The sequence below is a fragment of the Agelaius tricolor genome, unplaced genomic scaffold (assembly GCF_023055355.1).
Source record: "Agelaius tricolor isolate 1412-34295 unplaced genomic scaffold, bAgeTri1.0.p SCAF_16, whole genome shotgun sequence".
NCBI classification, from domain to species: Eukaryota; Metazoa; Chordata; class Aves; order Passeriformes; family Icteridae; genus Agelaius; species Agelaius tricolor.
This window is the reverse complement of record NW_027269276.1, coordinates 14,392,472-14,416,004: the sequence shown is the minus strand read 5'-3', so window position 1 is coordinate 14,416,004 and position 23,533 is coordinate 14,392,472. Positions and strand designations below refer to the sequence as shown.

The window sequence follows — 23,533 nt, the reverse complement described above, 5'->3', positions numbered from 1 at the left end:
TCAGTCATAGTCTTTGTTGGTTTTGGAGCTATAAAAGCCATCAATAAAATGTGATGATTTCTGGTTTTGTCATGTCTATAGATTTCTGGGCTTCCCTCCAGGTATCAGTTGTGTGTTTCACATGGTTTGATGGCTTTGTCAAATAAATATCAAATCAGTTCCATCCCAGAACATCTTTTTTATATTAAAATGTGTGAACTGACATAAACAATAACATGAGTGGTACTGCTCCAAGCCTTTATAGCCAGAAGATAATGCCTGAGAAAGTGATAGCAGTGCTGTATTTCCAGCTTTCCTCTGACCACCCAGCTTATTGTGCCAGGTTTCCTCTTCTGGAAGAGTGTACTCAGGTAAATGGAGACAACCTCTCCCAAGTGTCTGGCATTTTTCTTCACTAGGAGTCAAATACTCCAGAGGGTGTGTAATGAATGATTGTTGTTTTAAGTGAAAGACTAAGGTTTACGTGCTGTTGTCAACTTTAATTGGAAGAAAGAATGAGTGAAGAGCTGGGTGATTTTTTAGGGCTGGGCAGGGGCAGTCTGTCTGCTTTAGTCTGTGGCTGTATCCTTACTGTAATGGGCACTGAATTAATCAAAGCACCTGTGTCCTTACCCTAAAGGTCAGGATTAATTAATCAGAGCCCATCTTCTCCCCCCACAGTCTGGTCTCTGTCTGCTCTCAACTCTCTGTGCCCTCATCTCCCCTGGTCTGAGGTTTGCCTGCCCTGCTGGGCCCGTGGCTGCCGGGCCCCAGCACCCTGGGGGCTCCTGCCAGGACAGGGAAACCATTTCAGGTTCTCCTCCATGCCAGTGTCAGCACTCACTGAGACCTGAGTGTACCTGGGACCTCAGTGCCTGTGTCAGCCCAGCCTGAAGCCAGCCACGAGGTGTGAGGGGCCTCCAGAGAGCAGCAGTGTCAGACACAGCGCCAGAGCAACTCGAGCCTAAGCCAGGGGACCCAGCAGTGCTCTGCAGCTCAGTCTGTGTCTTTTGAGTTCCAGTGTTTAACTTCACCACACAGAGCTTCCAAAATTCTTGAGAAATTCCACTTGAAATTCAAAACAGTTTAGGAGTATTCATTAGCTCCAGTTTTTCATAGCAAGGAACAAAAGCTATTTAGCAAACAAAAGAAGCAGTTTCTACTTCAGCTTTTAATTCTTGTGACATAGAGTGGTCTTTTCTGCAGAAATGTCACAATCTGCTGGTTTAGTTTAGCTGTTATACAATTATTCCAATTCTTGGCAGTTGACAGGAGTGCAAGGAGGTACAAAACACTTTTTGTTATGCCAGCTGGAGAAAAAAGTGGGGTATTTACACATGTGCATTTCACTAATCTGGCCCTTCTGACTGAAGTAGTGTCTAGATTAGAAGATAATTCAATTGCATTTATCTACCCAAAGGACTTTTGCCAAATGTGTGCTGAGTTTCTGTGCTGGGTTCACTAAGATGCAGTTGAACTGTGCCAGGAGGCTCAGCTATCATGTTCAGAGCCATTAGCAGCCAGTCCAATCAACTCCTGAAATTCAAGAACCAGATTCTTACTGAAATAATGTAACTAAGACAAATCCTATCATCTGCAGGTTCAGCTGGAGCTGCATGGCTAAAATATCACATGCTACTCTGGAAATGTATCCCTGCTGGAGACTACCAGTCCTGAACGTTGTTTGTTATTTCTAAATCCTTGATTTACAGCTATTGCCAGTGGAGACTGTTTCCTGATGTTACTGACATAGGGTAGGAAATACATTGCTAAGAATTCAAGCCCTGCTTTTTTACTGGGCTTAGACAAAAATTCTAATTATGCCCTATAAGAGCTGAAGTTCTGACACTGCCACTAAGAAACTGTAACCTCAGTTATGTCCTGCCTTCTTTACAGAAAGATATTAAGAATGTATAAGTAAGAGTGGGAAAAGGGATTTTGAATTTCTATATTAAAAAATGCCCACCATTTTGAGTTAGACTCTATTGATTAATTTCTAGAGTCTTCTGAACCATAGGAGTTTTCTTTGAAGTGCTGCATTTCCCAAAACAAAATAGTAGATATGCAATGGGCTATACATTCAACATAGTTACAGATACAAGACATGTATGATTCTCACTCTGGTTCTCTGGGGCTTGGTGTTGTCCTTCTCTTCATATTTAATTCCTCTCAGTCTATTTTTGTCCTTCTGTCCTTCCTCTTCAGTATTTTTATGGCAACAGTAAAATTACATACAACTAAACAGCAGAAAATTTACATAGACTTTAGTGGAGTTGGGAATTTAGTCAACCACTTCTACCCCTTCAACTCAAGGGAAATTTTTGTTCAAGTTATAAGAGAGAGAAGTTTTTATAGATTATTTTAATAGTACTTAATAAAATGTATTCGAAGTATATAATTATAGAGAATGGCTAGGTGTACTGTCATTGTGTGTATTAATTGTGTAAGTCCTTTTAGATTGGGTCATTCACAGAATAATGCAATCTGCTCTTTTTCAGATTTTGTTGGAACGATGCTTATCTTCAACAAATGTTGTGCTGGCCTTCTGATAGCTTGTCTTGTGCTTCCCCCCAGTATAGGGGGCTGTAATACATGCCTGATAAAATGAAGGGATTTTTCAGGAGTGATGGTGTTTCTAACAGGAGTTCTTTGCTCATTGCAGTCCATACTTTGGTACAAAGTAGGAATTGAAGCACCCTTGATGAAGAGCTGAGTTGTTGCCTGTTTAATTGTGGTGGTTATTGAGATGCAGTGCCAATATTTGCATATGTCATGAACAGCATAGACCATTAATGCCTTCACACTTCCCTGACTTTGATAAAGCCTGTCACGCTAAAGAGGCCTAGGCAGGTTTGGTTTTGTGCTAGAGACCTCATAAACATAGCACTAGCCTAAAAATTAACTTCATCTCTGTTGTTTCCTCTTATTCCTTCGTTTACTTTCCTGGGAAATGTTAGTATGGCCTCCAATAAATGCTTTTAGAAACTAAATTATATGATCTGGGTAAGCATACTCTTTAGTGTTCCCTAATTCTCTGCTATTTAGAGCCATATCTGAACATTCAGAATTACTGCCTTGGCATAACTTACTCCCCATGGAAAGCCTTGAAATCATGTAAATGTTATTGGTTTTGTACTTAGGAATAATAATATTAAAAGTCATCAATCACTCAAGAGCACCTCCTTGGAAAATGGGAAAAGGCATTTTATTAGAGCAATTTTAAAGAAGGGAAACAGTAATAGGAAGAAAACTGAAAATTAAATCCAAGATGCAATTCATAAGGAATGCTTATGCCTTGCATTGCAAGAATTAACAAAATGCTGAAATTCTGCTTTGATGAATGTTTTTTACTTGCATCATCAAATCTGCTTCATGAGCTCCCCATTTTCAGTGCTCCAGGCTGTACACAGACACAGGTTTTCAGTCTCAGTGTAGCAGCTGGGTAATAGGATGCAGAGCATTTCCCTGCCTGAGCAACACTACTGTTTATATGGTTTTCCAAAGGTCTGTGTTGCACTGGGATTGTTCCCACTGGGATTGAGGATGATGTGTGGGAGAGCAGCAGTGACATGGAAGCACAATAAATGCCAAATGGTCACGTTTTGCACATGTCAGGTCATATATCTGTGTGTGTATTTTGCAGTACCTCGTGTGCCAAGGTCTCAGCAGTCACAGTGTGAGAATGCTGTAGTCAGAGAAGGGGTTTCTCAAATTATGCTTCTCATCTCACCAAAAAGACAGAAGAGGAAGCCTAGACTAGTTAATGTGGTTTTGTTTCATGGGCTGTTACTAATACCTATCAGAGAAGACTGCTAAAAAGCATGGGGAAATCCTGCATCCTCTCCTGACAGAAGCTCAGTATTTGGCACCATGCAGATTGACCCTGCTCTTCCTTTGGAGTTTTTACTGAAGCCATGGAGACTTCAGACTTGCTGTAGTGTTTGGGCCTGAACAGACTGTACAGCTATAGGGCAAATCTGGCTTTTATCTCAAAGCCTGTAATACTTATTTGCATCAGTGGTTAATTGTCTGTTCTGCTTTGCTGCCCCAGCATTTTCCTTGAGCTGATGCATCAGCAGGGCTTACAGAGTCAAGCACAAAAAGGAGCAGGCACAACTGAGAGAAGTGGGAGCTTCTCTCTGAGGAAATTGGGGAAGCAATAGGTCAATGGATCCTCCAAAATGGAAAGTGACTGTTTGCTGCAGTGCAGAAAAGGAGCATTTCTGTTTGCAGTGATTAACTGCAAAATAATTGCATTTAAGCAAATAAACAGTATTTTCTTTTTGCAGGTAAAAAAAAAATCTGGAATATTCAAAAAGTGATAGTGGGACTTGCTGCTCTCATAATCATTAGGAAATGCACCCAGAAGATGCCTGCTTTCTCAAAACTAAAACAACACTAAATTACACCTAAGGCAACCGAATAGGAATCTCTTGTACTTGCTTTTTTTGACACTGTCTTGGTGGAGGGGTAAAACCTGCCAAAGTGGGACCTCAGGACAAACTTGGCAAAATTGATTTAATGAAATTCACTGTTTCAAATTTATTCCCCTTTGAAGCAGGATTTCTTTGTGTGATAGCTTCCTAAGGAGAATATCTGAATAACTTATTGAACAAGATTATGCTGTTGACCTGAAGTTCTGCTGTTAATATTTTAGATAAGAAAAACAACTGTGCAAACCTTTCCTTGGAAATAATAGTATACTTGAATTATCATTTCCTTTTAATAGTGTTGGGAATCTGGTACTTTTATCTAATGCCTACTATAAAAATATTTAAGCAATTGCTTGACTGCTAATGCTAGCAATAATTACTATGTGTCATATTTAATTTGCAATGTTATGACAACTACTCAGTTCATGGATAAATTCAACAGTACCATTACAAAATAAGCATATGTCCAAGCTACTCAAAGCTGTAAGCAAAGATGTTTGTTGGATTTCTAAAAAGCAGATTTTGAAGCTTCTTCTAGGTAAAAAAATAAGTAATATAGTAATATATGTAATAAAAAATAAGTAATATATTTAAGAATAGGGGTCTGTATTATGGTGTAATTGTATAGAAAGGCAGACAACCAAAATTCTCTTCTCCAAAAGCACTTGAAGACAACTTCAGACATTAAAAAAATCCTCAAAAAAATTCCAAAAAAATTACTCAGTATCACAAAACACAGCCTGCCTTCATGCCTGCCAGTCTTGCAAGATGGAATGCATTCAGAAGTAGCCGCTGGTTGTAGGAGTTGCTCTGGTCAGCAGGCTGTGGGTATGGCTGCTCAGAGTTAAAGGCCAGCTCTGTGCATTTGCTGCACTTTGCCACTTTCTGGACTTTTCCATTTGCTCCACTTTTCCAAGAAGCCCTTCCCTTCCAAGTTTCTCTTCCTGTTGCATTCCTCATGGTTAGTACCATGAAGCCAGCTGACTTACCTCCCAGGAGATGTCACCAAAGGCTATCTGTGGGGCTGAGGTGTACAAGATTGCACCACCCTGCACTGATTTTTATAATGCAATATGTGAATATTTTAGATTTGTCTCTGAAAGCTCCATATAATGTATTTTTGTGCAGGAAAGATAAAAAGGAGAAGTTGCATGTTTCTTTCACTTCTTTCATCAAAGTGGTTACTCAGAAGTAGTCTTGACTATTTACTGCAGCTGTGTCTGGGCACTTTCTTAAAAGGTGCTGGGAAAGTGGTGTTTCTATAGAAAGCTTGTTAAAATAAAATACAAGGAAAATGCTTCAAATGTGATGTGTCAAGTAAAAATTGTGCTTATGGTGTAAAAAACAAGAAAGTTGCTGCACTTTGCCTGTAAGATGCTTTGGTTTTTGGTTGGCAGCTGCAAAGCAAATGCAGAGAGAGCGAGCCCCATCCATGTCGCCCACTCGCCTGTTGGAGGTGCCTTTGTTGAGGACCTTTATTAAAGAACATTTTATGATGTCTTTTCAGTCTTTGACTTGAATGCATCTGCAGCTTGTGCAGGTTCCCTGGATTGAATCACCAGTGAGACATTTGCAGTTGACTCCAGCAGCCAGGCCCTGCCCTGGATTCCCACTGGCCACAGCTGCAAGGCTGTTCCCAGAGAGGGGAACTGCTCCCTGCTTCACTCTCTGTGGGGCAGGACCAAATGGGAGACACTTCATGGGTATGGGAAAGAACTTCAATTCTGTCTGTCTGCAGCCTTAATAGGGCTTGTAAAGCAATTAAGTAGGACTTAGGACACTGTTCTCCCAGACAGAAAAGCCTTAGGACAGAAAAATATACGCTAGTGCTTTGCATGTTAGTGCTGTTGCCAGATTTAAGAAGTTTCATTTTGTTATTGGTACTGTGCCTATTTTGGGTGAAAATGTACTGCAAATAGTGAGGTACTACACCCACACCATAAATATTTCTCTTCAGATATGGTTAAAAAATAGGAGTCATTCAGCAAGACACTTAAAATATATATCAAACTACTAATATGGAGAAGTTAATCAGAATTGAATCCTGAAATACTCCACATCACTCTGGGTCCTGAAATACTCCATATCACATAATGCAAAACATTATTGAAGGCCACTGTAAACAACACAGTTTTAGTTAAAAGTTGTTTCCAAGATGAAAGATAGATTAAATGGGCTACAGCATGTATGAGGAATTCCTCATGAGGACTTAATGGTAAAGCTTCTCATAATCTTTCATGCTTTGACTAAAAATATTAACACCATAAAAATTCTTCAGGGGGCAGGCTTGAGGTGGTGGATGCAGAGTGATCAAAACATAAAAGAGGCACATTTTCCCTTTTTATGGAGAGGCCTCTTTCAAATGTGTCATATGATGGATTTGAAATGAAAGTTTAATGTGCACTCAGTTTTTCAGACAGCCATATTTCTACAGTTGCATTATTAATAACAATCTTAGCCAGCTCTCTTTTTTTTTTCTTGAGCTCTTGATGATTCATTTATCTTATTTGTTTAGCATCAATCTAAGAAAAAATACTCAGATCATAAAGTTAAGGAAGTGTTCCACATTAATAAACCAAAGTAAAATCAGTCTCTTAAAATATTTTGCAGAAGTTTTTAATCCACAGTTGTTTGAATCAAAGAGTAAAAAAGTGTAAATAGCAAATAATGTGGCTTGATTTCCTGTTTAGCCTGTGTGCAATATTTTTGAGCTGCAATTTTTCCTCTCTGCACGATATGAAGAATGCTGAAGCCATTTCCATGGCTGATGTTGTATAAAATATTTTTCAAGTAATGTCCACAGTATAGAGATTGTTTTGTTGGCATGTCAGTAAATGAAACCTAGGAAGCAAGTGGATGTATGGCAGCTCTTGGGAAAATAAACATGTAGTGTTAAGTAAAATAAAAGTTCAACATGTGTGATTACATTTACAGGGTCTGATCCAAAGCCATTAAATTCATTGACATTTTTGCTTTTATAAAAATATTTCATCAATATTAAGCAAATTATAAATAGTTGGGTAGTCAGCAGCAACCCCTCCGAGTCAAAAGATGTTGAATTTTACAACCTAACAAGACAAGGGAGTGTCACTGTCCCTTCTCATGGGATGTTCTGTTCTGAGTCCTGCAGCAAAGCACAAAGACTGCTTCTATTGATTAGTTAAGTTAATTCAGATGTCTGGAATATGTACAAAAAAAGAAGAGTTTTGTCTCTAATGTGTATTACTTTGGAATTAGTAGCATAAATCTAATTTCCCATCATTTAGGCCATGCATGTAAGTTTTTCCTAGTAGCATAAATAGTTGTGTATAATGTTGAGAGCATTTTAACTGAGTATCACTGTTGTTGAGACAGGGTGAAGAAGAAGCAAATTGGAATAACTGGCTCCTTGACCCTAAATTTTTTTTTAAGTTCAAAGCTTGTACCTTTAATTTGGATTTTAAAAAGTAAATTACCAAGCAAAATAAAGCCAAGGGTATTACTAGATTATACTGTCTCTTTTAAAGTTTTTATTTAAAAGAAAATTCTTTTGTAATAAAATTGAAAATCTATGAGTAGAGCGTTTAGAGAAACTAAGGGTTCTGTCATTCCTGTGTCCTTAAGCAATGTCTGATAGGTTTTCAGCCTCTCTCTCTCTCTCTCTCTATATGTGTATATATATTTATATGTATGTATATATGTAAAATAATGCAACTGTAGTATTGCATATATTATGCATATATGTGGCAGGAGTTTCTGACCTTAAAGGCTGAAAATTATAGTCACATAGACAGATAAAGAAAATAGGAATGAGGAGGAACAGAGGCTCCTATGTCACCAAACCAGTGACTAGCCCATAATAACCAAGGGAAGGCACTGCCCAGCAGGACATTGAATCCATATTTTATCAGTCCCTGGCTAGTATCTGATTTGCAAGTCACTTTCTTTAAGCAAGGGATCCTACAGAATGCTCAGCACTCCAAGCAGTGCTGCAGGTCAGGACTCTGCAGATGTTCTGACAAAGTTGTTCTGAAAAGGAAGTGGAGGGACCAGCCAAAGGGCATCATGAAGAATAACAGGAACATTTGGCAGCTCAGGGTACTCATGTGCTCCTACGTTGTTTGGTCCTTCTACATTGTGCAATGCACTGGTTTTCTGTACCTGACTCTGTGATTTGTTCTGCCTAAATCACAAACTAGTCCATGCAATGGGAAGAAAGTGCAGGAAAACCACTTCCTTGGCATCCATGTGTGCTGTGTGTGCTGCTGGCTGGCTGAGAGTCACATGGCCACCTAGGAGAAACTGTTGAAAAAGATTTCCAAGCTGTCTTTGATTTTTCTTTCTTTTCCTACAGCGTAAACCTACGAAGTGTTGAGACACAGTTTTCTAAGATTGCTTTGTGTTTATTTTCTGAGTTTTTTACTAATATAACTGTTCTTTTCATCAGCTTTGTTGCCTGGCATCAGGAATACCTGAGAGTGTTCTGTGCAGCTGTGGGGAGCTGACTGGGCAGCAGTGTGGGAAGGGGCTTTCCTGTGACAAGTGCTTGTGTTTGTGTCCCTGCATGTGGGAAGGGGCTTTCCTGTGACAAGTGCTTGTGTTTGTGTCCCTGCATGTGGGAAGGGCTTTCCTGTGACAAGTGCTTGTGTTTGTGTCCCTGCATGTGGGAAGGGGCTTTCCTGTGACAAGTGCTTGTGTTTGTGTCCCCGCAGCCCTGCGCAGCCGCTCAGGACGCTCCATCATCAACGGTAACTGGGCCATCGACCGGCCGGGCAGGTACGAAGGAGGGGGCACAATGTTCACCTACAGACGCCCCAATGAGATCTCCAGCACTGCAGGGGAGTCCTTTCTGGCTGATGGGCCAACAAATGAAGTCCTTGATGTCTATGTGAGTTAGTATTTAAATTATTCTTCCTGATGGAAAAGAAATCGTTCAGTTCATGGTTAACACGCAACACTAAAATGGTATTCAGTACCAACACTTTGTTGCTGCAATTTTGAAATGTTTGTTTTGATGTTTTACACTTGCTTGCTGTGGTATCTGTTTTGCTCCAGACCGTAGGAAATCTTCATCAAGCCTTTTTCTCTCAGACTTAACTGATCCAGTAAAACCAATTGAACTTGCTCAGTAAAGTAGAAATAAGGCATACAATGTTCAAGGCTTTTCTTTTGTGAACTGGATTTTTTCTGGATACTTTCCTATTGAAACAAATTTGGTATAGTTTAATTTCTCAGTGAAGAAGCAAATACTTAAGCCAGACAAGGCCTCTCACCATCTCAGTTTCCTTTAAAAGAAGCAAGTCCATAAACCTATAGAATGTAGGATTTGAAGCAGGGCAGTTTCAATATGAAGCTGTGATGGGAGACCATAGATAATGGCTATTTGAGAAAGGAAGACAGAAGACAAATTGTGTCTAAGAGGGAGAAATATTGAGAAAGCTTTTTACTTTAGATGGGATGGGTTTTTAGTTCATCATACTGAAATAAAAAACATAACTGGAGTTGATTACAACTTCTTCCAAGATAAATGGTGTGTTCTGAGATTATACACTCCCACACAGTAAAATTCATTTCTTGAAAAAAATAAATTAACTGAATATATGATTCTTTCATACAGGCTTTTTTGTCCTTGAGTGCAATGCAAGGTAGAAAAGTGAATGTGCTGGATAATTCCATAGAAAACTTAATAGTAACTACCCTGATTACTAAGCTGGGAAAAGTTAGATGTTGGCAAAGTTATTTCCCATCTGCTATATGGTGTCTAATAAAGCAGTGTAATAATTGTACTAACACTAGAATCATTAAGGTTGAAAAAGACCTCTAAGATCATCAAGTCCAACTGATCCAAACTTCTTTTCCAATTGATTGTAATGAATGACTGGGAAAAGCCTGGAAAAATAAACAATTGGGCTCCTAAACTGTGCAATGCAGACTCTGTGTTTTTCAGATGTTTGTGTTTTTGTGAGGTTACAGGGTTTGTGAGTTGAGGCTTGGCCCTGAGTTTTTATGTTCAGCCAATTAATGCCTAGTACGTAATGACCCAGAGAGAAATGGGTTAGGAAATGGATTAAACATTTCCAAAGTAATATCATAAAAAAGCCTTAAGTTTTGATGTCGTTTGATGTTTGTTTTGATGTTTGATATTGTAATGTTTTGGTTTAGGCTTAGGGAGTGTAAGAAAGCTGCCATGATGGGCTCAGCTTTGCCAGCTTTGCTCTGTGGCTGCTGCTGTGGATTGCCACTTCTGATTTGACAGGATTCTCACCTGAGATATTTCTGGTTGATAGGAGGAATAATACAATTCAGTATAAAATGGTAGTTTAGTCTCTTTTTTGATATACTGTGGGAAGATAAAGGTGAATAGTGCTATATGCAAGAAAATCAATGCTCAGTATGGCACAGCCTCTCTCCCAGGCTTGAGATGTGTAGCCAAGCAGATACAGATGTCTTTTTTCAGACTTCATCTTACAGTGCCTGAGTCGTGTAATTCTCCATTCACCCATACTCATGATCTTTATGCTCTGTGTAGAAAAATGAAGAGATTTGCAGATGGGAACTCCAAATGGCTTCTGTTCTGTTTTTCTGAGATATGCTGTCTTTCTTCCACTCTGAAATATAAAGTGAAACGCTTTCTGATGTACAGGAGGTTATAAGTAACAAGAAAAAGAGATGCAAGTTCTGTCCAAGTGTGAAGTATACATTGCTACAAAGACTTGGGTCCACTAAGTCAAAGCAAAACTGGTCTATCATTTCAGGTATTTTCCTGCAGGAAATCTGGAACAATATGCTAATTAGGGACCTCATCAGTTAAGCTCTGTCTAAAATATGCCTGTCAGTTGTTTTGAGAAATATGATGGAAAAACCATCACATGGGAACCACTGGGAAGTTGTTCCTGGAACCATCTAAAGAACAGGGTCCTGGCTCTGGAAGGGGATGTGTACTGTACTGCTGAAGTTAGTTCACAGTTCTTGGTTCTCTCAGGACTACAAAGAGGGTGTATTTTTTGGATAAAAAGTGACATTGGAAGGACCCAACCTTTAAAAAAAAATACTGCAGGCAGTGCATTATTAGCTGGTTCAGAAAAGTGAATACTCTCTGGGGGACAGTGTTTAGAGGAACAGCTATTATATTTGGCAAGGAAAGAGTGATTTTGACATAAGTTAAAACAGAAGTCTGAATCCCTAGTTGGTATTAATAGATGTGAATTTAGTGAAGCCTTGAAGCATTAGTTGTCTTCTGCTGGGTCACTGGGCCATTAGGATAACAGGACATTTTACTTCTAGGTCCATGAATCCATGAGATTCATTGGTGAGAACCAAAAAGCCAGAGGTAGCACTGGTGTTTGCTTGTGGGTTTGTTGGTTTGGGTTTTTGTTTGTGTTCTGGTTTGATTTGGTTTGGTTTTAAAGGGTACTTTGAGTATAGTCTGAGGCTTTTATCAGATTAATCTCCACAGAGAGTTCAGGCTAGAACATGAGTGTGAGTACTGAAGTAATGAGAGCTAAAGTGGTGGAACTATCAGCTCATGACACCCCTGCATTTGTAGTGTGGGTGTGCTCAGGCTCAGAGCAGCAGTGCAGTAGAATTCAGTTGGGAATGGAGTGTGCTGCTAACAGTTTATAAAAGCTGTCCTAAAGTCATATCTCTCTCCTATTATGCCCAACTGCTTACACAAGCACCCCCAGTTTAACAGTGACTGTCAGAGTCATGCTCCTGTCAGCTCACCTGGGCTTGTGCAGCAGCATTCTGAAAACCCTGAGCTTCATTTTCACATTTAAGGGAGAAAACCTTCTGGTTCCTGCCTGTGTTTCATAAAGAGCACATTGATAGACTTGTGTTCTGTAAGGCATCTTGGTTCAGTTAAAGATGAATGTGGAAGGATGCAGGAGGGCTGCAGGCGATCTTCAGCTGCTGCTGCAGGTCCATGGGCCTTTGGGACCTGCTCCCTGATCTTTGCTGGGCAGTGCTCCTGGGGAGGGCAGCAGGATGGCCCCAGTTTGAGCTGCTGGGTTGCTGGGGCTCCATGGGTGCTGAGAGAGCTGCAGGTGCTGGAAGGAGCAGCAGCTTTGCCATGGACACAGAGCAGTATGTGTGTGCTGTCTGCAGGGGTCTCCTTGAGCCACTGGGGAATCTCTAAAAGTGCAGGAGGCTGCATGTGTAGGGTTGGGGGTTGTGGTGTTTTGGTTTTTCTGCTTTGTTTCTTCTTTTCTTTTGTTTCCTCAGGCGTCTGTCAAGTCCCTGCTATCTGAGAGTGTTTTGATGACCTTAGGACCTCTCTTCTACTGCTGAGGCCTGGTGTGAGCCTCTGCTGCTCCCCTTGCTGAGGGGAGAGGCCATGGCTGGCACAGCCCACAGCACACCTTGGCCCAAGCATGGCAGTCTTAGGTTTTTCAGAGAAGATTTAGACAAACAGTTTCTCTGCCATCAAATTCTAGCTCAGTTTGCAAACACAGGAGCTTGCATTTTCTTCTTTGCAAATAGTAACTTGTATTTTCTTCTTTTTGCATTTTTTTTGGTCATTAACCATTGCTTCTATCCCAACCAGTGATAAATAATGTTATGTACCTGATCAGTTCAAGTTGATATTTAAGTATTAGTAACATAACAAGTGGAAGAACTCAATGTGTGCTGGTTTTCTTTTTAGATGATTCATCAGCAGCCTAACCCTGGTATACATTATGAATATATCATTCCAGGAGACAATGTCATTAGTCCTCAGTTGCTTGCTCACAGGAGGCCAGGTAAAATGTCACCATTTCCTTTTATCAAACACTTTTTGTTACTTATTAAGCTAATGGAGAAATTCATACCAATGAATTAGTGTAAATGCTGTCATTGATGTCAGAGAGGCCCAGAATTTCACCCTATGAAATGTTAAATTAGAACTCACCATAGATTTGGTAAAACTTCAGTGAATTAAAACTGGCAGGGTTTATTATGCTTTAGCTGGGAAGATTACTACTTTGAGTAGGAGTGTTGTAACCATGTCTCAGAAATTAAATAGAGCATGATCTTTATTTTCAGACTGTTTTTCTTTCTGAGATAATTTAAAACAACCCTCCACAGTTCCCTTTTCCTTTTGCAACTGGAGAGGATGAAACAGAACAGTGTTCTCTTCCCAAGCAAGAATCTGGGCAGCTCCTGCCTGAGCTGTGGGTATGTGCTGTGTGTACACCTAGGAAGTTCTGAAGGACAGGAGAAACTTTGCAAGTGAATTTGCTCCTCACTTTAATGTTCATGACTTGCTTTGGCAGATTTCTGAGTGTTTGGTATGTTCATAATGAGGAGCAGCTGTGCTGTGACATGGGGAGGCAGAGAATGCAGAGCACGGAACAAAACAAAAATGCTTTGGGAAATTTTGACACTGGGTGCATTAACTCTGCGTTGTCTTTGGAGATTCCTCAGTTTTTAGTTTTTAATGTACTTGCTGGCTAAGATTTGGTTATCTTAGTTTAAACAACACAATCTTTGCAGGTCACTATTAGGCAGTCTCTACATAGCAGATTAAAGCTGCTTCCAAGTTTAGTGATTCTCCAGTTCTAATTATTAGAGAATAATAACAAAGACTAATAGGCTCATTATTTTACTTTTCTATTGTTGTCCATCATCAGGGGAGCCACTCAATGGTCAGTTAGGAATGCCAGAAAGTACAAGTCATGAGTCTGAGGATTTGCACAGAGAGACAGACATTCTCACTGGACAGTCAGCTGGAACCTTTCCAGTTATTCAGCCAGGAAGATTTCCTTCTCATCAGCCAGAAAACCAGGTGCCTGCTATGCAACCACCAAGGCAAAACCGAGAGTACAACTGGAAACAGGTTGGAAAAACTGAGTGCACGACTACATGTGGGAAAGGTAAGTGCTTTGTGTATGCACAAAATATGGTTAGACCTGCTGTTTTCTGCTCTCTTGCAATCAAAGGTCACATCACTGCTATTACCTGTGCTTATATTTAAATTGGTAAAACCAGCAAAATTTGAAATAGAAAGTGTGGAAACTATAAGGAAGGATATGGCATTTGTCTCTGAAAGGAAATATTTCAGCATTTATGGCCAGCTGCTCTCTCCCATGTCCTTGGTACACAGCTACTTTCCTCAACATCCTTTGGCATTCTTTACCATTCCTTTTGCCTCTCCAGCTTTGTCAGATCCACCCACTGTGCTTTTTGTGTCTTTGTCAACTGTTTTCTGATCTTCCTGGGAAGGTTTCACAGGCATTTCATCAGACAGATCTCTGTCTCATAGGATGTTGCTGGAGCAGCACTGGTGTGACTACAGAAGTCTGAGGTTTGAACGGGAAGAAGTGGGAAGGAAAAGGGGTGGAAGGGCCTGGTGAACTTTTGGGAAGTGGTGCATAAACTGCTTGTATATACTACAGGGATTAAGCTTTGCTGCCAGACATTCACAGTGACCACAGATTCAATAATGCAGAACACAAGCAATTACTTGGAAGAATAAGTTTTTTTGATGGTAAAAGTGAAATCTTTTGTACTGTGCATAGCCACCCACCACCATACCATAAAACTGCAGAGGTTTAAAATAAACATGTACCAGTGTGGGAGCTCAGCTGACTGTCACCAGTTCATATACATGTAGAACATTTGCTTCCTAATTAGTTTGAGAAGACACTTTGTAAATTTGGTCTAAGGCCAGATGGGTGTGCATGTTATAGCTACAGACAGCTGAAAAAATCCAGCAATATTGATAGCAATCAAAACTGCTTTTCAGTTAAAAAAAAAGAAAACTCCTTGGAGAAATTACTGCAGAAGTACTAGAGCTAAAATACTACCAGTAAAATTCAGACTTCCTTAAGTCAGCCCTTTTGTGGAGAAAAATATTTTAGTTGGCATTTAAGCACACTGTGCTTTTACTACAAGTCATCTAGGCAGAATCCATAATTGTGTCTGATTATTGGCTAGCAGCAATCAGTCTGTATCAACTACTGAGTGACTGAATTCCCATACTCAAGGTGAATTTCAGTATCCAAATCAGGTAATTTATGGTGCAGTTGCAGGAACACATCAGGGTAAATGTATTCTTCCTTTCCATCATAGAAATCTTGGTTGTGTATGCCATGGCCTTTATCAACATTGGCACATGGTTCTTGTTCTTTCTGCAGGGATCTGGTCACTCTTGGCAGTGGCATTAATGAAATCTGAGTCAAAATGAAGATAGCAAAACACTAGGACGTTCAAAAAAAATTAAAATAAAAAAAATTAATTTCAGCCTCCTATTTATTCCATGTAATTTAGCAACAGAGCTGCCAGAAATAAGTGTCTCTTTTCCCATTATATGAAGAATGTGTGCATGTTCTGATTAAGTTAAATTCAAAAGAACCTGGATCTTGAGAGCCAAATCCTGAGACTATTGAGAATGTATGAACATTTCTTGTGATCTCGCTGTGAAATGCCCCTGCCTCTCTGATGGCCCTAAGGCATTTCAAGCCAAACTAGGTTATATAGGCTGACAAAGAAAGGAGTAGAAAAATCAGGAAAAAAATCTGTACTATTTAAGGCTTTGTTTTCATTTTGCGTCATTCGGTAGAGGACACTTTCTGCTTTTTTCTTACCTCTGTGTTTCCATTTTCTTCTACTTTATTTCTTCATGCAGAAATATAAATGATAGTTTTTAATTATTTTTTTTTAAGATCCACCAAAGTTAAATGACCTTAGGAAATTCTAAGTTGCAAGAAGAAAAAATAAGTTATTTTTGTGCTACCTAAAGAAAAGGGAGCTAAATTAACAGTTTTGATGAAAACCTGAGAGATTTCAAAGCACGTTTGTAAAACTTTGACTTAGAGAAAGACTTGATTATCTTTCTTTTACAAAGTGAAAATGCTTCCCATGAGAACTGCCACCATCTCTTGTCCTAGATTTCCATTTAAGATAACTGAACAAATAGATCTGCTGGAATTTGGACAGTGCAGAAACTGCTACCGCATCCTGTCAGCTCTTACATTTGGAAATTTTGGATAAAACCTTTGTCTGTATTTCCTGTTGTCAATTTATGCTTTTCCTTTCTGCATCAATGTCAGATGCTGCTGTTGTTGCTGCAGAGTGTTTTGCAATTTTTTACCAATTAATTGTCTCTTTAATTTCAGGATCACAGTACCCAATTTTCCACTGCGTCAACAGAATCACTCACGAGGAGGTACCCGAGGGTTACTGTGACAGCAGCACCAAACCCATTCCAGAAGAGGAGGCCTGCAACCTCTTCCCGTGCCCTGCTTTGTAAGATACTGTAACTTAAGTGAAATAACCAGTGTCTTTGGGGTCTTGCATGTCAAGGGGGCAATTCTAAGTAGGAAAGTAGTTTGACTTTCTAAATACAGGAGTTCTGAAATAAAATGTGTAAACAATTTAGATACTTCCTTTAAATGTGTGTCTGTGTCTTCATGCTTGTAAAGAAAAAACTGAAAATAACATATTTATTTAAAAGTGACTGAATAAATACAGTGAAATTTTGGAATGAGAAAGCTCTATCTAGAGATTTTTTTCAGTCTCTAAAGTTAATTATATTTGTTCATTGCTTATCATTTACTATTTCAGTTTTACTGATGAATGAATGCCTGGATGCATTTCGTGATTTTTGTGTTGTCTATTTTAGAGCCTTTGCTGCAGAAAAATTTCATGCAGCGTATCTTAAAATTTTTGGGAAGTGTCATTAGAGCAGTAATATATATTTTAGACAGATTCTTTTAAAAACCAAGCAGCTGTTACAGGCTTGAGTAACATTTGTAGTATGTCTGGAGACCATGAATTGTGCAATCTGTATCCATGCTCACAATTACCAGCCTCTGCAGGAAGGCTGCGTAACAAGTGTGTGATGGTGCCTCCTAAGGGATCACTGCACACACAGAGACTGAAGTGGGATTTTATAGGATTCTGGACCAGCATAAGAATAATGTCATTCCAGTTCTGTTAAGATCATTGTTAGAGAGTTCTTTGTGGAACAAAGATACTCTTTTTTTTTCACTTCAGCTGGGATATAGGGGAGTGGTCTGAGTGCAGCAAAACCTGCGGGCTGGGGATGCAGCACCGGCAGATCCTGTGCCGGCAGATCTACGCCAACCGCACGCTGACCGTGCAGCAGTACCGCTGCCAGCACCTGGAGAAGCCTGACACCACCAGCACCTGCCAGCTCAAGATCTGCAGTGAGTGGCAGATCAGGACTGAGTGGACCTCAGTAAGTAGGATCCATTCATTTGGGGTAGAATACCTCAGAAAGAATACGAATTTTCTTGTATCAATAATCAAACAGCAGCTTGGTTTTGTTTAAAACAAAGTGGAATATTAAAAACCTTGGAAATAAGCAAATCCTAGTTCAATAAATCCCTGCTTGACTATGACCATCAGTTTCCTAACCAGAAAGATGTCTTAGCAGGAATAAATGAATGAACTGAATGGTTCCAGCTCCCTGATAAACCACTGCAGTCCTGATGCAACCTCCTTTTTGTCCCAGTGTTCAGTGCCTTGTGGAGTGGGGCAGAGGACTCGAGATGTGAAGTGTGTCAGCAACCTTGGGGACGTTGTTGATGATGAGGAATGTAACATGAAACTGCGGCCAAATGACATCGAGAACTGCGACATGGGCCCCTGTGCCAAGAGCTGGTTTCTTACAGAATGGAGTGACAGGGTAAGGCTTCTCAGTATCTTTATCCTGCCAAGCCTTCTAAAACAAGAGCATCAGAATTGTAAAAATACACATCTGTATAGCCATAAAAGGAGTAATCTTATTTTCCATGTTTATTCTTGGTCTTTTAAACAGGCAAAAGCAAACAAAAAAATAATGATCCCAAGGGCTTCTTGAGTTTGTGTTAAGATGCAAGAATGCATAGAAAGGGCAAGCCTGTGGGTACATGGCCAAATGTCCAGACTTAGAATTGGCTCTGAGTCTGAACTTTCCAAAATATTGAGTGTGCTGAGATTTATTATTCTTCTTGCTTAGTGCTGAGTTTCAAGATTCAGACTCTTAAAAGTTTCCCCACTGTTTTGTTAAGGGATATAGATTTGAGGCCTGATGTCTGGGTTTAAGTTCAATCCATAAACCAATTATCTCATAGGTGTGAAAAGAAGGGAACAACTTTATAAAGTCAGGCAGGCTTGATTCAGGCTCTTGTATTTTGTGAACGTGGATGTTGGGGTTAATTTTCTTCCAATGAGTCAGATTCTCTGCATGAAAGCAGTAAAACCAGTGGTGATTTAACTTGTTTCATGATTGGGCTCAGAGTTGTTATTCAGTGGTGATATTTATATGCTTTCATTAAAAAAAAACATGAGCTACAAACATGGGCTAAGAAAAGCCTGATATTTTGGTCCCTCTTGTGGATGCTTGCATATCAGTTCCATCTGTAGGCAAGTTCAGCCTTCAGTCTGTCTTTGCTTTGACAGACAAATAATGTAATTTATCAGTGAAGCTGTAAGATTACATTCACAACTTCATGATTTCATTAGATCACTTTGTGATAGTACCTCTGAAAGCCAGGAATGTCAGGCTCACAGGCTGGGCATTAGTTTGGACACTCAGAAGATTTTCCACATGGTTTAGATGCCGAGATGGAGCAGGAACTTCACAAGTAGGGCAGGTACCTGCTATGTTGCAGAACTTTAAAAGGCTGATCAGACTCTTGTTACAAAATCCACAAAATTTTCAGCCCTCAGATGACTCAAATAGATTTTATAAAGAAAACAAAAGTACAGACTATTTAATCTGTGTCATTATGACTTTTTTTTCCAGTGTATGCTCCTGCATAGTATGGACAGAATGATACCAGGAGAAGCAGAGGTATTAGTGCAAAGGGCAGAGATTTTGCTATAGGGAAAAAGCAGTGCTTTTTTTTTCTGCCTTTTTTTTCTTACACATCTGTTCTTTCTACAGTGCTGTTAAATCCATTATACCCTCAAAGTCATCATTTTGCCCAGCTGCTCTTGTCCAGTGCAGTTCCACCACATAAAGCACAGACATTGCAGTGAAAACTCTAGCACCATCCTCTTGATTATTTTACACTGATATTTAGTCCTCTGCAGAATTAAAAGCAGCTTTTGAGCTGAAGGTTATAACTGTAGAATGTTATTATGCTTATTTATACATGTTAAATGAGATGTAGAAGTGAAGCAGGTAATGTGGAAAATGTTGGAGGTTTTTTTTTACCACAGACTTTTTAGGGCTGGAGAGTAAAGAATGGATTTTGTTACCTTCTCAGTTTATATAAGGGTACAGATTAATTTCTTCCAAATGCTTGCTACTGTAGTTGGCATTATTCACCATCACTTCTGCCAGGAGTGGGTTTGGAGTTTGATTCACAAAGAGGATGTAAGAAACAGCTTATTTCAGGAAAAAAAGCAGATTTGAGGTGAAACATGAAGGATCTCCTAAGATTCACACATACCTCATAACTGGGATGTTGAGACATTCAGGGGCAGGCAGTGAAATACAGCAGCAGTGAACAGCTTTGCAAGGTCAGGCTCTTGGCCATTAGCTGTCTGCTTGTGCCTGTGCTTGTGCTTGAAAGGGCTGCAGCTTAGGAGCAGAAATTTCTCTTTCTTTGTAGAGGAGTGTGTATTGAAAAACAAGAGAATTCTGTCATGGAATAGAAATGGTCATTCCCAGGTATATGGGCTTTGCATGTGTCATTTCCCCAAACAATTCCTTAAAAAGTACTTTAAGCCAAGCCACACTTCAGCAATAAGCATAGATCAGCGATGGGCAGCCACAAATGGTTCAGATAAGCAGCCAAAAGTTCAAATGCTTTAAAAAAGCTTGTTCAAACCTCTTGAGTCTGCAAAACTGTGGTGGAAATCTCACAAGAACAGACCTTCTTTGTGAGATTTATTACATGCCTACTTCAAGTCCCAGCTGGAAATACCACAGAACAGTCTTTCCCATTGTATTTTGACATTTCAGCCATGCCTAGAAATAAGAGGTAAAAGAACTTATCATAACTTTTGGAACTTTGAAATGGTTGAGTTCAAACTTAGTTACAGCTGGAAGAGAAGGCCTTTTCTGAACCCACTTTGCAAACACTTCATGTGTACAGTTGCACATGCAGCAAGTAGAGATTTCCAGAAGCCTGTCAGAGATTGGTTAGGCACATACTTCCTCTTTCAGCAAGGGATAGATCAGACTTCCCTGTCTGGATTGATGGGATGCATGAGCTATTACAATATAGCCTTGGTTAACTAGCAAAACATCAAGAAAAAAACACAGCAACATAAAAAATTACCATTGTCTTTGCTGGCAGCAGATGTTCAATATCAGGATTTGATATTTGTGCAGAATTTGACATGGGTATTCTTTAACATTGTTTTAAGAAAAGAACATGGTCTAATTTAGGAATGGTGAAAAGATTTTGTTTTCTTGTTTTACTGAGACCATGCAAAAATTTAATTGATGCAGAAATCATGCTAGTTACCTATATTATTATTAATAGTTTCTGTGGTTCTGAACTAGTAGCTATCATTACTTTTCCCTAAATGTGATTTCAGCAATATTACGTATGTGCACTTAAAAAATCTGTAGAGCATATGCAAATTTGTGTGTAGGAGTTGTGTTTCCTTCCCAGGGGTGGGCTATATGTTGCTTTACCCTGTAAATAACACTTGGCTGCCTTCTTGCCCTGTTCTCCAGTCTTGTTTTCCTACAATGTATTTATGCATTTTATGGGCCACCTGTTTCACCCCATGGCATTAACCTCCTTGGTGTTGGTTTCTGCACACCCTGAATCTTTATATATGTAATTAAAAACCTCTTCATATTCCTAAGACAATGCAGTTCTTGATTTGTGGCATTTTGATAAACAGGTATCAGAGTCCATTGAGTGTATGTTACACAAACAAGGTGTGTGGCCACCATGTGTGCTCTGGAAAGGAAGGGAGGAAAAGCAATTCGTTCTTGGGAAACAAGCACTTCTTTTCTGAAAAGTGTACACTCTTGTTCCTTGTATGGGAAATAGGTCTAAACACCATCTATTGATACCCCCAGGCTCAGTTTTGAGAGAAACAGAAGTTTTTACCCACTCAATGGAAAAGATTACAGGTTTAAAAGTCTGTAGTAGCAGAGTGAGACTGGTGGTCTTACTTTGTCTGTGCCTGTCTTTGCATTTATTGCTCTATCTTGAGCATAAATAAGACAATTAACTTAAGTTTCATGGCTTTGACTTCTATATGATCTTTAACCTCTTTTGCCTATGGAGAGTCTGGACAAACTTTTATGATATTTTTATTTGCATTTGTAGAAAAATTGCTTCCTGTCTCATAATTCTCTAAAGATGTCATCCTGCATTAAAGCAGCAGAGTTCCACCAGTGTCCATTAATCAGTAGAGTAAATCTGGTGAACCTTACTGAACTTAGCAACAAAATGGGATTGATGGGAGCAGATGAGATTCTTGCAAACATTTCACATGACTGATTCTTTGACAGCTCTAATTGCTGGAAAGTTTATTTCTCCTATGGGTCAGGAGCGGGAAACTGCATTCTCCTGATTTACAGCAATGGGAGACTCACCAATGTTTCCTTCCAGCTAACTGGAGCATTTCCCTCCTGCATTTTTGTTTATTCCTCATTGCCATCTCCTCTGTTCATTTGTTTCTCATTTTATGTTTAGAGCCTACTTAGAAAAGAAGCCAAAATACAAACAATTCTTAGATGTTAATGAGATTCTGCGGCCAAAATAAAATCTTGGGAAGAAAGGAAAAACGCTGCACATCAGGGAACATAATCAAAACAAACCAAACACATGCTCTGGATTTCACTCTTCATTAAAAAGAGTAACGGCAATGCTTCTGTAATAATCTCCTGCAAGAGAACTGTAGTAAAAGGAGAACTTCATAAAAGCAATGCATTATTCCTCTCAATTCTAAACATTGCCTAAAAGGTTCAAGTGTGTTTGCTGACCAGTGAAATCTGGAACGACCAATGAGTACTGTAGCTTACACTCTTCTTTCACTGCTTTTTATTTAAATCTGGATACTTCACTTAGAAATCTCCTGAAACATGGGGGAAAAAAGAAAAACCACCATTAAGCTTGTGCAGGAGTTAGTTATTTTTTATTATCACTCTTTATTTGTTTTAGTATAAAATAAAAACAAGAGAGAATACCTTTTTTCATTGATTTCATGTGGGATTTATATGGAAATAGAAGGTTTGCATTCTTTATGAATGTGTAATTCACTTCATATTTGCAATGAAGCGTACAGCCAGGAGGGTTTGATAGAAGGGTGGCCAAGGTCTACAGAGATTTGTGTTTCCTTGTGATCTGCCTTGCTTTGCCCCACTTCAGCCCCTGAAGCCTGCCTGGCTGTACCTGTGGCCCAGTGTCACAAGAAGGGTGGCAGGCAGGCCCAAGCAGGGTCCAGGCTGTCAGGCAAGATCAGTGATGAGGCAGGGGCAAGGTCAAGCTCAGGATCAGAGCAGGGACAGAGCCCGGGGTCAGACCCAGCCCAGCCACCCTGGGGCGTGTCTGTGGCAATGGGGCAGGGCCAGGCTCAGGCTGGGAGGGAGTCCCAGGGGAGGGATCATGGAAGGGCAGGCTGTGGCTGGGTAAAAGTCACCTCTCTGAGGAAACGGGCAAGGACTGATGGAGCAGGGCTTAAAGGAGCCTTGAGCAGGGTGTGCCTGGGGCCAGGTGAGGCTGGGCAGGGCCCCCTCAGTGTGCTGCTGCACTCAGCCCATGGGCACTGCTGGCAGCTCTGCAGGGAGGGACACGGTGTGAGCCAGAGCACAGAGGTGCCCTCCCTGCTGCTGATCACTGAGGGGACATTGGTGCTGCTGATCACTGAGGGGACAGTGGTGCTGCTGATCACTGAGGGGACCTTGGTGCTGCTGATCACTGAGGGGACCTTGGTGCTGCTGATCACTGAGGGGACCTTGGTGCTGCTGATCACTGAGGGGACAGTGGTGATGCTGATCACTGAGGGGACATTGGTGCTGCTGATCACTGAGGGAACAGTGGTGCTGCTGATCACTGAGGGGACATTGGTGCTGCTGATCACTGAGAGGACATTGGTGCTGGTGATCACTGAGAGGACATTGGTGCTGCTGATCACTGAGGGGACCTTGGTGCTGGGCTTGGAGGGTGCCATGGAGCTGCTGCACTGACCCAGCACCTGCTGCATGCATAGGTCCACTCTGAAGAGAAATTTAAAAC

The 23,533-nt window shown here is 40.2% G+C and overlaps 1 protein-coding gene across 2 annotated transcripts in view; it reads left to right on the top strand.

The window, feature by feature from the left end:
- The window catches only part of THSD4 (thrombospondin type 1 domain containing 4), a 237,946-nt gene that overhangs the window by 198,863 nt on the left and 15,550 nt on the right, over window positions 1-23,533 (top strand). For both annotated transcript variants that reach the window (XM_071441660.1, XM_071441661.1), the window contains 6 exons: window positions 9,104-9,279; window positions 13,036-13,132; window positions 14,003-14,245; window positions 16,490-16,619; window positions 17,370-17,574; window positions 17,851-18,024. In XM_071441660.1, the coding sequence (XP_071297761.1) occupies window positions 9,104-9,279; window positions 13,036-13,132; window positions 14,003-14,245; window positions 16,490-16,619; window positions 17,370-17,574; window positions 17,851-18,024 (1,025 nt within the window). The remainder of the gene's footprint in view (window positions 1-9,103; window positions 9,280-13,035; window positions 13,133-14,002; window positions 14,246-16,489; window positions 16,620-17,369; window positions 17,575-17,850; window positions 18,025-23,533) is intronic.